General features: G+C 39.6%; 1 protein-coding gene and 1 long non-coding RNA gene across 4 annotated transcripts in view; one reads left to right on the forward strand and one right to left on the reverse strand.

The window, feature by feature from the left end:
- Nucleotides 1-14,968, reverse strand: part of LOC145447306 (uncharacterized) — a 168,161-nt gene that overhangs the window by 28,446 nt on the left and 124,747 nt on the right. For 2 of the 3 annotated variants that reach the window (XM_080325750.1, XM_080325743.1), the window contains exons 14-20: nucleotides 10,378-10,468; nucleotides 10,168-10,307; nucleotides 8,080-8,170; nucleotides 4,506-4,663; nucleotides 3,582-3,672; nucleotides 3,296-3,438; nucleotides 1,205-1,295 (exon numbers count right to left, since the gene is read on the reverse strand). In XM_080325750.1, coding sequence (XP_080181876.1) covers nucleotides 1,205-1,295; nucleotides 3,296-3,438; nucleotides 3,582-3,672; nucleotides 4,506-4,663; nucleotides 8,080-8,170; nucleotides 10,168-10,307; nucleotides 10,378-10,468 — 805 coding nt within the window. Of the gene's footprint in view, nucleotides 1-1,204; nucleotides 1,296-3,295; nucleotides 3,439-3,581; nucleotides 3,673-4,505; nucleotides 4,664-8,079; nucleotides 8,171-10,167; nucleotides 10,308-10,377; nucleotides 10,469-11,991; nucleotides 12,144-13,213; nucleotides 13,305-13,789; nucleotides 13,951-14,968 lie in introns of all 3 variants that reach the window. The other variant, XM_080325739.1, reaches the window with a different exon arrangement.
- Nucleotides 2,740-14,968, forward strand: part of LOC145447607 (uncharacterized) — a 142,814-nt gene continuing 130,585 nt past the window's right edge. Inside the window, exon 1 of the long non-coding RNA XR_013917662.1 lies at nucleotides 2,740-2,774. This is a non-coding gene — a long non-coding RNA (uncharacterized LOC145447607). The remainder of the gene's footprint in view (nucleotides 2,775-14,968) is intronic.

Genomic DNA, 14,968 nt, shown 5'->3' on the forward strand with positions numbered 1-14,968 from the left:
TATTTTTTTGCCCCGCGGAGGAAAACAATTACCCACCCCTGCTCTTAACCATTAGTAATCCGTAGAACACTTACGTTAATCAGCAAGCCTTCTCGGAACCCCGAAAATCTATACATTACTACTATAGATTGCTGTTGCGAAAAATGAGCAATACACAGCAACAGAGTGTTTTAAGGGGCACTGCGCCCTATAAATGACGTGGTCTCAAATTGAAGCACAAATCGAAATCAAATTTTGGCCGCAGCCATTTGCTTCCGAAATCCACCGTAATGGAATTAAATGCAATTAAATGAATTTTGGATAAACCCCAACTGACGCGGCTGCGCGTCATCGTTTCTTAACCCGTTGCGAAATTTCTGGTGCGATATCTTCACCGCCGAACTTGCTCGACGAGAGTTTTCTCAGCATGAATGCACGCGATTTTCGCACTTAATGATATGACATAAATATATATGTAAATCCGTAGTAGATTACGGCAACTGCAATATTATGCGAATCGGACTAGTGATGATTAGGGCAAGTTTTTGTTGCAGTCAAATCTGTGGAAAGTTGCATTTATTTTTCGCAAAAGTTGCAGTTAAAAGTTGCATATATTGACAATAGTAGCAGAAAAAAGTTGTATTTATGGACAAATTTCCTTGAAATCATTAGAGTATGAGATACTCGAATCGATCCGGATCCAAGGCACTGTAGCAAACTTCGGTGTTGGCGACTTCAACAAAGTCAATAGGCTGAAACAATTGACCCAGTGAACATATAATTTTCGTCGGTCTAGCCTGAATGTACGTCATATCAGAAAGGACCTCAAATTTAAAGGACGATGAAATAATCAAGCAATCTATTTCGATATAGTGCCAAGTATTTCCAGTAAAAAGTTGATCAAAATCGAAGAAAAAGATGCATGAAAAATCTGATGCATGGAAAAAATGGAGAGTAATTGAAAAAGCTGCAATATAATATTCTCCCAAACAGCTTAAAACACCCTACTACATACCTTCCGAGTATTTAGGGAGCTGCCGGAAGCAGTACAAAAATGTTGCAAAAGTTGCGAAAACTTGGCCCTAGTGATGATAGTAGAAGTGAGTGTATGTGTGATTCAAATTTGGTTTAATACGCTATGGGGGTTCCGAGACCAGTGTGTGTTATTTCTGTGACAATTCTGTTTCGGCTACGCAATTTATCACTATCAAATGATATATCGTACTCGCAGTCATGGCCACCGTCACAATAGTCGTCCTTTCGTACACATCTTGACCCGGCGTCGCATGAGAATTCGTACCACAGACACGCTGAACCTAAAGAAAATATGCAACTAGTGATTTCATGAATTAAAATAATCTAAAATTTAACTTTCGGTTACAGTCGCACCTTCATGACATATGCGCGACGGAATTATTTAAAGTTCATAAAGTATGAGAGAGCGAGTGAACGAGATAGAAATTTACTGAGTGAAAGAGATTGTTTTGTTAATCGTCGATGCCGCTTATTCTGCATGGTGCGTACTGGGAGATCTTGGTACGGATTCAACAGATTCGGATAGGTATGCAATATTCTTAGGAACCGTCATTAACCTTGGCTTGCAGCCGTCAAAGTGAATGAGTTAAAGAACATTTGTTGGTTAATTACATGCTACGATATGCGCAGGTTCTTTTAGATTGCAACCATAATAATATTCGTTTGGCGTGTGGCATTTGTAGTATTATCAAATCAGACAGCTGCAAACCCATATTATAGACATCTTTGGCATGTATATATTTGGTACAGAGAAAGCATTTTGCCGTCATGGTTTGTCATTTAACTCAATGGTAAGAATGTCGATTATTGTTTAGATTGCGTACCAACTAAAATACACAGTGGCATCAACACTACACAGAATAAGATATCTTGGCAGAAGTTTGTATATGTTCTACGTCTTTTACATATTTGTCATATATGATTCGTAACTCTTATGCATAAGTCTTATTCTTGTTTTACAATATTTTCATAATATTACTGTCACTGCTGTAATCTGCAGCGTATAGTACAAAGTGATTATCTATCATTAGTGATTTGTCCTTTATATATGTTGATTGGGCGTCGCCTCTTACTTTAGTTAGTTTGCTGTATGTACATTGTCAGTTACGCTGTGTTATGTGTGGTCGCTAGTCACTAACATATGTTTTCATCGCACAGGCTTGTCTCAATCTATCTCTAACCGCAGGCGACCACTATTTTAAATCCTAATTTCACAACCCAGTTTCATTTGCTGTATTTTTACATTTCTTTGTTACATCGTTTCTCGCAACACATATGATCTCTACCTTCATCAACTGATCATCACTTGTCTCAATCGGTCGTGAAATTTGAGTCAGTTCCAAATGTTGTGTCAATAACTGTCCTATAGCAAAGAGCAGTTACAACTACATATCTAATATGCATTGTCGAAATCAGTGGTTCTCAACCGGGGGTCGGCGAAGCATTTTCAGGGGGTCTGCGAGACCTCTAAATTTGATAAATGATCGATAACCTAACTTAATTTTTCTAAATCGGGGAAATCACGAGGAAGCTGTGCTTCATAACTGCTGAAACTTCCGGATTTACGCCAACAGAATTTTTACTTGATATGAAATATCCCACTGCACATATGCGTGTTTTAATTTTCAATTTGCCAATAGGCAATAGGCATATTGCCGTTTAGAAATGTTTTAATAGGGCTTTTGCAACGGGTAAATTTTTAAAGTGAGGTCCGTAATCATATTGACTTGGAAATGTTTGCAAAACATTTAGGATTTCAGGTTGTCAGTCTCAGCAAATTAGTGAAGAGTCGTTTAAAAATGACATCTCGTCACGAAATACATTTTGTCGCTTGGTGCCATATATGCTCGCATACCGAAAGGTGTCGTCGGAAGCGTGACGCGTAATTATATTACATCCGCTAACTCATCTTTTTATCAAATCGAGGTCACGGATTTTCAAGACAACACCACGTATTTCAAGAAATGCAGCTGCAGACTTATTGCTCTGAAATGATAAAAGTGTACCTAATTTCTACATCTATCTCAATTATATAGTATAGTGTTGTTTTCAGGACAAATCATTTTGTTGGTGTTTATCACTATAGCCTACAGTTAATATTTCCACAAGATGACTGTTGCATGATCATTGAGATAAATTTGTATTAAAACTAGAGGGGGGCCGCGGAGTCCGTGACGGCCCAAAAGGGGTCCGCGAAGACAAAAAGGAAGAGAACCACTGGTATAAATCATATAAACATACAGTTATATTACATCCTCATATATTCCACTGCTGCCATTACCTTCGCAAGATTCGTAAAGATTTACCGGCGTTCCTTCAGCCAACACACAAACGCGCGAATCTCTCCAATTCACCTTACGACAGAAGCTGACATTGGCACTGTACTCCACATTGCCGTTGAAATATCGCTCATCCGAACGGTCACTGTACAAAAATTCCACTTTTTACTTGGCCCATGTACTATATAAATCAAACTAAAAATTTGGAGTGAACGCAAGGTTGGATATGGCTACAGCATTAGCAAATGATAGAGGTAGGCCTATTCCAAGAGGTCCGAATGTACGTACGGACAGTCAGGGTCCGAGTCACAAAAATAACGATTCGGAAGGCACGCCGTCCCATCGATACAAGGAAATTCATCATGTTGACAAGTTGATCCTGGAAACATGAATAGGTTGTAGTAATCATGTAATGGGTTGGATAGGAACCTCTACCAAATCCATTAAAATTCTCAGAAATGGTTTGACTGCGGGAGAGACTTGACATATTGCTATCAGTTATGCTCAGTTGTTGATGAAGTCTTCAATAAATATCGCACCAGGTTGAACTATTCTTCCAGATTATGTTTTATTGCAGTAATTAGAATATTACAGCGATTTTGCTTTTTAATCAAAAAAATACACCTTCACATGTTAGGACATTGCCTGATTACAACCTATAGGCTTACAGTGCCCGGTTTTAATGCATAGGCATCACTTAACGACTGAGATTGTTGTATAAACTCATCTATGGGACCAGTGTATCACCAAAACAAAATGTAATTTTGAGAGTCGCACCTATTTGAAGTACCATTAGTTTATATTTGATATACCATTAAATTTGCATCTTGAAATAATTCTAGATAGAAGATCTGCTCAAAACACACATTGTAGAATGCAATGTACGGCATTGTTCCATCACATTTATTAATTTGTGTGCTGGGTATCAAAACTGATTGGTTTGATTACCTCATTTTGCTTTACATGCTGGAAGTGAAAATCGGGTACTCAGGTTATTGGCAATCTCTGACACAAACTTTAGCTTTTACGAAATTCCAGTTGGTGCAATCCACCGAAATAATCATATTCGTGCGAGGATATTTCTAAAAGGTCTGTAGAACGTTGTCAATTCGTATACCACCTATTGGGGTGTTAATACCAACCATTTTCACTAATAATGCAAGCGATGTATCAACTGATAACATAAAGGAAGTAAGAATCCGGCACCCATACCCGCACAAATCTTGTCTGCATACGGTACGTGGTTCGGTGGCAGCACGCAAACAACAGTATATAGACTAAATCTAGGACGTTCGTGACTCCGACAGAAAGTGACATCAAGGCCATAACTTTCGGAGCTATTCCTCTCTGAAGGCTCATCAGATCCATCCCTATAAGAAACTGCACTGATGTTTTAAGCTCATTACTCAGGTTACTCCAGTTTCTATAATATAGGAATATGTGAGGGTCGGTTACCTGTGAATCATTTCGGATTAAAGATTTGAAAATGAATTTGCAATTGTACAATGTACAGGTGTCATGGAAGGCTTGAGTGGTTTTCTAACTATGCGCGGGCGCGAAATATTATAAGAGCGGGGGAACCATTTAAAGGCTAATGACGCATTCTGAAACTATAAGCTCAGCTTCAAAGTGTTCCACAAAGGCAATGATAATAATGAATATTTATTTTGATATTTTTGCGCCGTACCGTCTACATCAGTGCTTTTCAACCTGTGTGACGGTTCCCACTCTTGCGAATGAAAAAAATTGCTGTGCGAATGACGAAGGTGGTGCGAATGGTTAGAATGAAAATCCGGATCAAGTGCGAATGAAAATCGTGATTAATGGTTAATTTTTCTGACGTGGAATAATTCAAATAAGCATAATAAGAAAGTTAGGGCCAGTGTAACTTTTTCAGTTGCGACGCTATTGTAAAAACTTAACACGACGCACCATTGATCGTAGCTCTCACAAGCTGTAGTGAATTATTATTTTCGAACTATAATTATTACGTAACCAAAAGCCTGGTTTGGAAGCTGGTGTAGTGGCAGACATGCAGTATATCAGCCTGTCTGAGCTTGCGACAGGCTGGAAAAATGACGTCAAATTGACTTTCTGCTTTCTTTCGCTGAACTATCATCATACTTTCGTAGAAAATGTTCGATTAGCGCGAGACACAAGGATAGTAGTAAATACCATCATTACAGACCCACATTTGCAAGTTATTGTAATGCAAATTTTTACCCCGTCAACGATTATTAAGTATGGACCGCAAAGGGACCGATTTTGAGTCGACACGGTGCCAGAGCTATCTGTTAATATGTATGTAATGTCTATTGAATTTATTGCAAAAAATCCTGAGATAGTTTTTACATATCCAAGCTCACTGTTTCGGGCACTGTAGCCAATAAGCGAGACACGCAGAAAATGTGACTTTATCATCAGAATTCATAATAAGATTTGCGCTACAGTTTTTATTTTCTGGAAAGCGCGGCCTAAGACGGTTGGGATGAACTAATGTAGGGGTGCGCAACGAGCGAATTCAGGCCCATGAGACTCATTCATTTCGAGGTCAACTCCTTCTGCTTCGGGGCACATGAAGACGTAAAGTTTGGGCAAACATACATCTGATAAAATGCAGTGCCAAAAACTTAAGCGGCGACAAAACCTTGGTCTAAAAATGACCGATGCTGGATGGCCAACCCTTTCGAGATGGATTGTATATGCGCCGTTGTCGGCACGGAATAGTCCCGTTCTTGCAATCTGAGTAGACAGTAGTACAACTGCGATATACGCTGAGGAATTTAATTCACCCTGATTTGAAATCGCGTGCGTCAGACATGTTTTGTAGAGCCATGTTTGGTAGAATTGTGGTGTGCGCGTTCTGTATGTCATACATGCTCGTAAAATCGTAGGATGCAACTATGTAATATCAAAAATGAATTACTTTTCATGGGTGAGGCTCGGGTCGCAAGATGCCACAAAAACTCTGATTTTGGTTGTAGTGTGAAAGCTGCTTCACCGGTAATAAACTGTTATGAATTCTCAAGTTAGATTGAGCTAAAGAGTAGAGCACACAGTAATGTGAGTTCATTTGCTCTTCTCATGAACTCGCGAGACAGAAGTTAGAGCAACGTATCATAAGGTAGCGAGCTCTAATTTGCCTACTCTTCTTGATCGCTTTGCACCTTATGTTCCAACACATAAGGCAAAGGCATAAACACAAACATGTGGGTTTTTCATCAAACCGGAGCGTCCGGTACCTTTGTGTCAGCTCGCAAAAATGATTTCTGCCAGCAAGCATTTTTCACCCGCGAAAAATACGCTGCAGTTTGGATAGAAGTGCAGAACATATTTTAAAACCTGGCCATCCAAGCACTATAGTAGACGCTATTGTAGAAATTCCCAACAACATTCTTTGGCCTAGGAGGTTTTAGTGAAATAATTAAAAGCAAAACGAGCGAAAAGGTTGCCTTCTTAATGAGACAATTGATCGCTTAAGCTGCTTAGTAGCCAATTTTCTTGCACATCTGAACAAAATGTTGTTAAGTAGCTTCATCTTCTTTCGTATAACAATTTCGATTAGTTTGTGCGAATGAAATTTATTTTACAACAAAAGTGAGAATGACGCACAAAAAGGTTGAAAAGCACTGGTCTACATCATGGGTTCTTGAACGGGTGTTCACGGACGCATGAGGGTTCACGAACTAGTTTTGGGGAGTCCGCGAAAGGGCGATGTGGAAATACATTATCAGGGAACTGTACAAATCAGATAATTCGCAGTGACTTCGCCGTTATTGGGACTTTCATAGTCACAAAATGGCCTCGTGGCCAAACGTTCGCAAGTGTTTAGTCAGATTACAATATTATATCATGAATTTCTTATTCACGTCAAGGATAGCCTTCTTACAACCTCTACAAATGCATATCACAGCGCCATGAACGTTTGCCCACACAATAACTCATATGATGGAAATAATAGCATGAGTGACATCGGAAAACATGCTCAGTGCACACTGGTATTCATGTCATATCAAATCGTATACATCTACACCAGGGCCGGCCAACCTGTGGCCCGCGGGCCACATCTGGCCCGCAAGAAGGTTTTGAGTGGCCCGCGAGGTAATTTCCGAAATTTCTAATATTATCTAAATGGATTGCATTGATTGCGAACTTGCAAGGTCAACCAAAAATTCGATTAGTCTGGCTGCAACACTTGAGATGTAATGACTAAAATATCAGTTCCGAAGCATTGACAGATCCATCAGCTATTCACATATTGGTATATCTTCGTACACTACAATAAAGCAGAATAATTTGCGATGAATTTATCAAAGTTAAGAATTTTCTACAAGCTTAGCGCAATATGTTGTCACTCGATTTCTTGTTTTTAATATTGTTGCCCATTTGCGAAAATGGAAGAACACCTATGTATCATATTGAGTCTAACTATATTCGCTATTACGAGACAAAGTGTCGTTCAACATATGCGACCGTGCATTTGCGCTCGCAGTAAGACTGTCGACTATGAAACCTAGGCACGATATGATTGACGCATGTTGGTCGCAGCTTTCGATATCGATATGTTCATGCGCCGAATAGCCCAGTCCTCGCAAACTTAGCCCAGCGATATAGAGCAGGTCCGCAATATAGTCAAGTGACAATATTATTGGCCTATGAACTTCAAAAAATTTTCGCGCCTAGCGCGGATAGTGGCCCGCTCAAAAGTTCGTCAATCGAATGTGGCCCTTTGGCTAAAAAGGTTGGCCAGCCCTGATCTACACCATGCAGGAAATTGTATACGCACATACACTCGGCTTGTCTATTGCAATAAACGTGTCCCGAAACGCACTGGGTGCCATCATCACAAGGGAATTCGCTGGTTGAGCATGATGAACCTAGAATGGAAATATGTTGGTTGCACCGTATCTTTAGCAAATCGGTGCCAAATCGATTCCAGGACATTGCACTATATAAGTATATGTCAAAATGTACATTTCGAAGCAGTAATATCTGTAGCGTTGCATTTAAAACAAATGGTTGTTTAAAACGCTTTGTTTAGAACATGTTTTAAATAGTGTTTTAAACAAAGGCTTTTTAAAACAAACGTGTTTTTTTAAGTTGTGCCATATGCCATAATGCCATTATGCCATAATTGTGTAAATACGTTCCAAAACAAATGTTGCATGAGCCTACGGACTATTACCGCTCGATATAGCCGACGTACACGTCATGGGATGATTGGAACCCTCGAAATAGTCGATTCATCATTACGTAGATGTTTCGTCAAAGAGCTATATTTACCGTGCATTTTCAATTGTCAATGCAAATCCACTATGGCATCACAATTGAATATTCGTGACGTCATGGCTTAAAAAAAGGTTTTAAACACGGGCCTTGTTTAAAACTTGTTTGTGTTGATTTAAATGCAACCCTAATCGTATGGCAGTTGTTTTCGGTGGCACCCGAAGGACAGTCAAACAAAGTCATTACATGTAGCCTATGGAATAAGAACCTTTACATTTAAAAACTTGCACGGATTCTTATCCTGACATTCATTCTAATCGTCGATATCCCGGAATACGACGAGAAAATGCTAGAAGCAGCCTCTATCAAGTTTCGCTCGTTAGTAGGAGAGGCAGGTGAATTTTGTCGAGAGAAGGAATCTGTCAGGCAGTGTTGGGATCAAGTCACTGCCGTCATGAGGCGCGTCATTTCGAGTCACCGCAAATTTTGGGTCGAGTCGCGGGAGTCCTGAAATTTTTGCGGGTTTCTCATACTTTTCGATTGCAAGTCAATTTCAATTCATCATCCATTTTTAGAATGTGTCTTTTGATTTAATGTGTGGGTGCAGGATTTGTTTTCATTTCCCCTAACTTGTAAAATTTGTTCTATACAACTTCTATATTATTAGTAATACGGGGTATTTATGTAAGTGGCGAAGAATATCACAAGTGGGTACACTTCATGTTAAATATTTTGGGATTATAACTAAATGTAGGAGACGTGTTCGACGGGAATGCTCGTTGCAAGCTGTAAGAAGAACTGAATTCATAAATGTAGACGAGAACTATTGTTTGAGCGTATGGAGAAATTTATGAACCCTTCATTTCATTGAAATGGTCAAGATAGGAAAAACAAAGTTGATTTGTTATTATAACATACCGTTATATTCATCAATTGTCAACTGATTATTGAATGCTTGTGAATTTGCGACGACATACATTCAGTCATGCCTGCCAAGTCTATGCTGGCCGTCGCTGGGAATTCTAAATTAGCGAACGATTTCCTAAACAGTCGGCAAAGTGCATCTTTATTTAAATCTTCCGCCAATTTTTTGATACTACAAAACACATAACAATGTATGTATTCAGACCTATAATACGCAGTACACGTTCAATGCACGTAGTTAGTTTCACATAAACGATTATTACTCAACATATTTCTGCTGTGCGGTTGTATTGATTCAACTCATTGATCGCACCGCCGAAATATTTGCTGCTACTCATGTGGGCCTTCGGGAAATTTAATTCTCTATCCCTGGTGTAAGAGAACAGTATGATCACTGCGTGTAATTGAAATGGTCAAGAAAGTAAAGCTTTTTTTTCTTAATCAAACACAACCTTTAATCACCAATCATTCAGCTTAATTATGAATATTTTATATGTGCATTGCCTGCACCACTGTCCTGAAACTCTATGCGCTTTCGTCTCCTAGTCACTGGAGACTAGTCATTCCATATTTCTAATACGCCAAAGTCGACTCAAGTCAAGTCGAATCATTCAATAAAAGTGTCTTGAGTCCTCCCAACACTGCGGCCAAGTAGATCCCGCGTTGCACAGTTATAGAACGACATACTGAAATGAACTTCCCATTGACACCATGGCTTTCTCACCAGTACATATAAGTTCGTGTTGTGACACAAGTCTCGGCGGTAAAACACAGATGAAAGGTCCCGACCGCCCACGGCAAAACATCGTATCGTGATCGTATGATATGTTGGATTTCTTCAAGGGTGGCTCGTCTGATCCATCGCTTAACATTTCGATACATTGCATGTAAAACATGGAAGGAATCTCCAACTCAATATGCAATTTATACTTACATACAATCTGGTGTGCCGTCGCAGAACGACGATACTGGAATGCATTTCGCGCCATCAAAGCATGGAAACTCATCGTCTTTGCATGATGCACCTTTGAAAATGTGGGGACGAAATTATATCAACAAACTTGGTAGAAATCATCAACGTCTGTTGCCAAGTGGACGTAGAGGTTACGCCGCATTTTTATAATACAAATAGGAATCAATGCTACGTCGTTTGAAGGTATGATAGTAATTCAAGTACGATATTTAGAATGTATATTTGGTAGATGGTTCTCATACTTTGGCAGTTACCCAGAGGTGGCTTATTTTGAAATTGCCTGTCGCATTTTCGTAGCACATATAATTAATGACACTATAACTATGGTAAATAATAGGATGACTCGAATCAGACTTGAGTAAACTTTTTCGTATGACTTGACTTGACTGGCCGTTTCAGAAATATCGTTTGACTCCTGACTCGGGGCCAAATTTACGCGTCAATTTCAAGTCATCAAGTATTCAGTGTCGACTAATTCGCTGTATCTTGTAAAGTTTGGCTTGTAACGATACGCTAGTCTAGTGTGACCCGCGAGAGCAGTTCCGCGTAAGCGGGAGCGATACAACGCCCTTTTGCGTGTATATTCAACTCTATATTTCTTCCTCGATTCAAAATAAGTGAAGACTCAATCTTTATTTCAAACATTTAGCAAAATGCAGTCACTTTGTACCACGCCTCTTGCTTTTAAAATTTAAATTGACTCGTGACTTGACTTGAATTGACTCATCTTGACTTGAGTTACCTTCGAAAGTTGATTGACTTGATTTGACTCGAGTCACCTTTGAAAATCGATTGACTTGACTTGACTTGACTCGTGTGAAAACGTGCTCTCAAGATGAGTTGTGACTCGATCCCAACACCGAATACCGGGGCTATTTTACCAACTCATCAGAAAAACTTCAATCCTAGAAGTGGTGCAAACATATCCTGAAAGAACGTTCCAGTTTTAAATTTACGAAATATCAAAAGCAGGTTGTTTCGCCTAAAAAATAAGAACTGGAAGTGAAAATAGTCTAAAACACAACCACCAACGTAGGTTGTGAAAGTATACAAGCAAATCATACCTGGACAAAGTAGCTGTATTTGGTACTGTCAACTTTTGCAAAAACTAGGAAGCACTATATGGGTACTGTATTTGTTCCACATGTGAAGTGTTAACATAGATCGTCCAGCACATAATTTTTTGAACGTGTGGTAAATGAATGTAACTATTTTTAACCGTCGCAAAACTCAAGGTGGCCAGTAAGGAAGTATTTCTAATTTTTCAGTCTAATCAAGTAGGTTTTTGACCCTACTGACTGAAGTCGTTCTGCTTTTATATGCTTTTATATCCCATTCAGCTCGACAGTGTTTTTAGATACTTTTCGAAGATTCGATTTTATAAATTATAAAGTAGTTTGTGGATGAGTTTGTAGCAGTTTTATTACGGCAATTGCGATGTAAACTGGTCGAAAACAGTGAACGATTTCAAATCACTGACAACAAAAGTGAAATTATCACGCCATTATAACAGAGAGCTAACGTTTCACACGAGATCCAGTAAGAGATGGCTCTCGCTAAAGACCCAGATCTCACCGGCGCAAAGTTGACCAGATTGTGACGAAAGTCTAGACGGTAACAAGCAGATGAATCTTCCGTTCTTGGAACGATCTTTCCCTCGACAAAAATTATCATAGCGGCTGTACGATACGCTGTAGTTCCTCAATGGTGGTTCGTCGGACCCATCACTTCATAAAATAATAAGGTGATATTTATTTGCATGCACTTGGATGTTTGTGATTATGCAGTGGGATTGTGCAAACCTCAAAAAGCTAGATTCTAGTTCGTTTGAACATGAACCTTCATAAAGGCTAGCTGTGAACGCGAACATATGACGTTTCATAACGTCATGGGACGCCACAAGACTAATACAAACACAAATGGATTGTTCCTTCTTTCAGCGCTCATGTTAGAACAGTGGTTCTCAAAGTAGGGGGCGTGATAGCACCTGAAAGGGGGCGCGAAGCTGCGGTCATTTTTTTTACCTTCAATTCATAGGGTTGCTCTGTATATAGTCCGAATCTCATATTTTATAATTTTCTCATCCACGGTCATAACTTTCCATGCCGTCAAACTATATTCGTTTACATTGCTAGCATTCTGGTTACATTTTGTGATATGACGTAATTCTTCACTGTCGAGTCACAAAAAGTTTGAGAACCACTGTGTTATAACATATAATATGCTTGCGCATTTGTAGTGATGATTCAGAATAGGCTTGTTGTCATAGGGATGATGTCTGTAATGACGATGTGACTATAGCGAAATATTCTACATTGATCCTATCGTAACTTGCTGAGAAAATCCAAACATATCATGATTCAGTTAAAGGCCCACAAGAACCCCTTATTCGCATCAAATATTGCTCGGACGATAAGAATCTTCGTGTTGTATGATGAATTTCCAATCTAGGTGTCACCAAGTGACAGGTAACTGCATTAAAAAAAATTATGTCTCTGCAGGTATACACAAAGCCCACGAAGGTTCTTCATTAAATGACAATCTCCAAATTTTCAAGGTTGACATACCGAACGTGAGCCGAACGTTCGCCTCATTCCTATAAGAGACTGAAGTAAACATACTTGCTATGTTTGCAATTCTTGTCACAAAGCAAATACATTACCATAGTCATGAACATGGGCATAGATTTCGAGAGAACATGCTACACATGCTGAATATGGTGAATATATTATGAGAAAACATAACTGCAATGACACAACTGCCATGTTTGTAACCGATTACTACAATACCTGCATACCTGCAATCACGGTCTCCATTACAAAACAGCGAGTTATGAATACACCTGGAGCCATCTGAACAGCTGAACTCGTCACTTGTGCATGACGAACCTGTAGTGGAATTGGAAGAATGCTATTAGAAAGGGATACGGTTACCCCTGGAGGTATTTTTCTAATTTGTACTCATTAAATTTATTAAACTGAATTATTTGGCCAGTGGTTATTTGTTCGTTTTTATTCACCGCTGTCAGGTAATTGTATCGCGGGAAAAAATAGTCTGCGTTGTATCACAAGCAATGTTCCCTCTAAGTTGCGCACGTGCGAAAATGCGCAGTACTTTCACGGTCTCTGCGCACAGAAAATCCAAGTTGCGCACAAAAAATCTGAAGTGATGACCTTGTTTTAATCGTTGCGCACTGTTTTCCAAGGGTCTGCGCAGTGAGTTGGTGAGTGTGCGCAGACACGTCAAAAATTAGAGGGAACATTGATCACAAGGGGTAAATTATGCACAACACCGTGTAAAGTAGATATCGATAGATCATGGACGGAATACCAGCTCTCGAAAAACTCTTTCCTTCAAACTGGAAAAGTGCTACCTTCACATATGTCTTCTTGAAGCGTCGACAAATGAGGTGGCAGTTCGCAAATTGATCGCACACGCAGATCATCGTATCGATGAGCTCTTTGTCGACAAAATGTGACGTTTGGTGCGAAATCTTTACTGGAGTTTCTCAATGGTGGCTCGTCAGACCCATCACTATATATGATAAAATAAAGATACTGTATCCGGTATTGTGGTCTCTGTCATATATAAAATCCTACCATATCATTGGACATATCAAATGCATAATTTATATATTCTGCTACTGAATACATAAGCATGAATTGGACATCTCTCAACTATCTATGGTTTGAAGCTTTCGGGCCATTGTCAAGTATGTTAGCCAACGTTGGTAATGGCGAATTTCAGTAATTTTCATGTAGGCTACCCGTGAGCTAGCTTACGGGATACGTAATGAGGCTTCGAGTCACTGGCTTCGTGGAGTTGTAAACATGGATGCGAATTTATCAAAGGGTGCTATATCTGGGGGAGTGTTAAAGCATATGTGAGTGAGGCTGCATGCGGAATCTGCCATTCGCCGACAAGATTTACCGACAAGATAGCGTAATGGTGAAGCGTCCGGCTTCTATATCCGTAGGTCGTGGGTTCGATCGCCGGCCGGGTCAGACCAAAGACCTGATTAGTAAAACTGGTATCCATGACTTCCCTCCCTGCTTGGCGCTCATGCATTACGGGGATAGCATGGAGGGTGTTGCGCGACTTAGAAAGCCGTAAAGGCTATATCTTGACTTCCTTGTCCAGCGGCATATGCACATCATGCACTCGTGGTATGCTAGGATTACCATACGTCCTCTTCTAAGAGGATTTGTCCTCTTTTTTGACTTTTTTGAAAGTGTCCTCGGAGGACGCCCTTCTGTCCTTTTTTTTTTGAGATTTTGTCCTCTTTTTCGAAAATTTAGGTCATATTTAGATCAAAATGCGAGTGATATGCCGTAAATTAGCACAGAAGTGACGCTCTGGCTGGGCGAAACGTTGACCTTTTTTTCAGTCAACCACCTAGCAATGTGGAGAGAAAAGCGGTATTTTGAGCTACGAGCGAAAAGTTGACCTTTTTTTTCTAAAAAGTGTCCTCTTTCTAGATTTCCAAAATATGGTAACCCTATGCTATGCATATTGCATATGCACATATCGTGTGTATGAGTATGATGAGTCG

This window comes from Botryllus schlosseri, chromosome 1 (genome assembly GCF_051294905.1).
Source record: "Botryllus schlosseri isolate E-star chromosome 1, Bs_hap1, whole genome shotgun sequence".
In the NCBI taxonomy this organism is placed as follows: domain Eukaryota; kingdom Metazoa; phylum Chordata; class Ascidiacea; order Stolidobranchia; family Styelidae; genus Botryllus; species Botryllus schlosseri.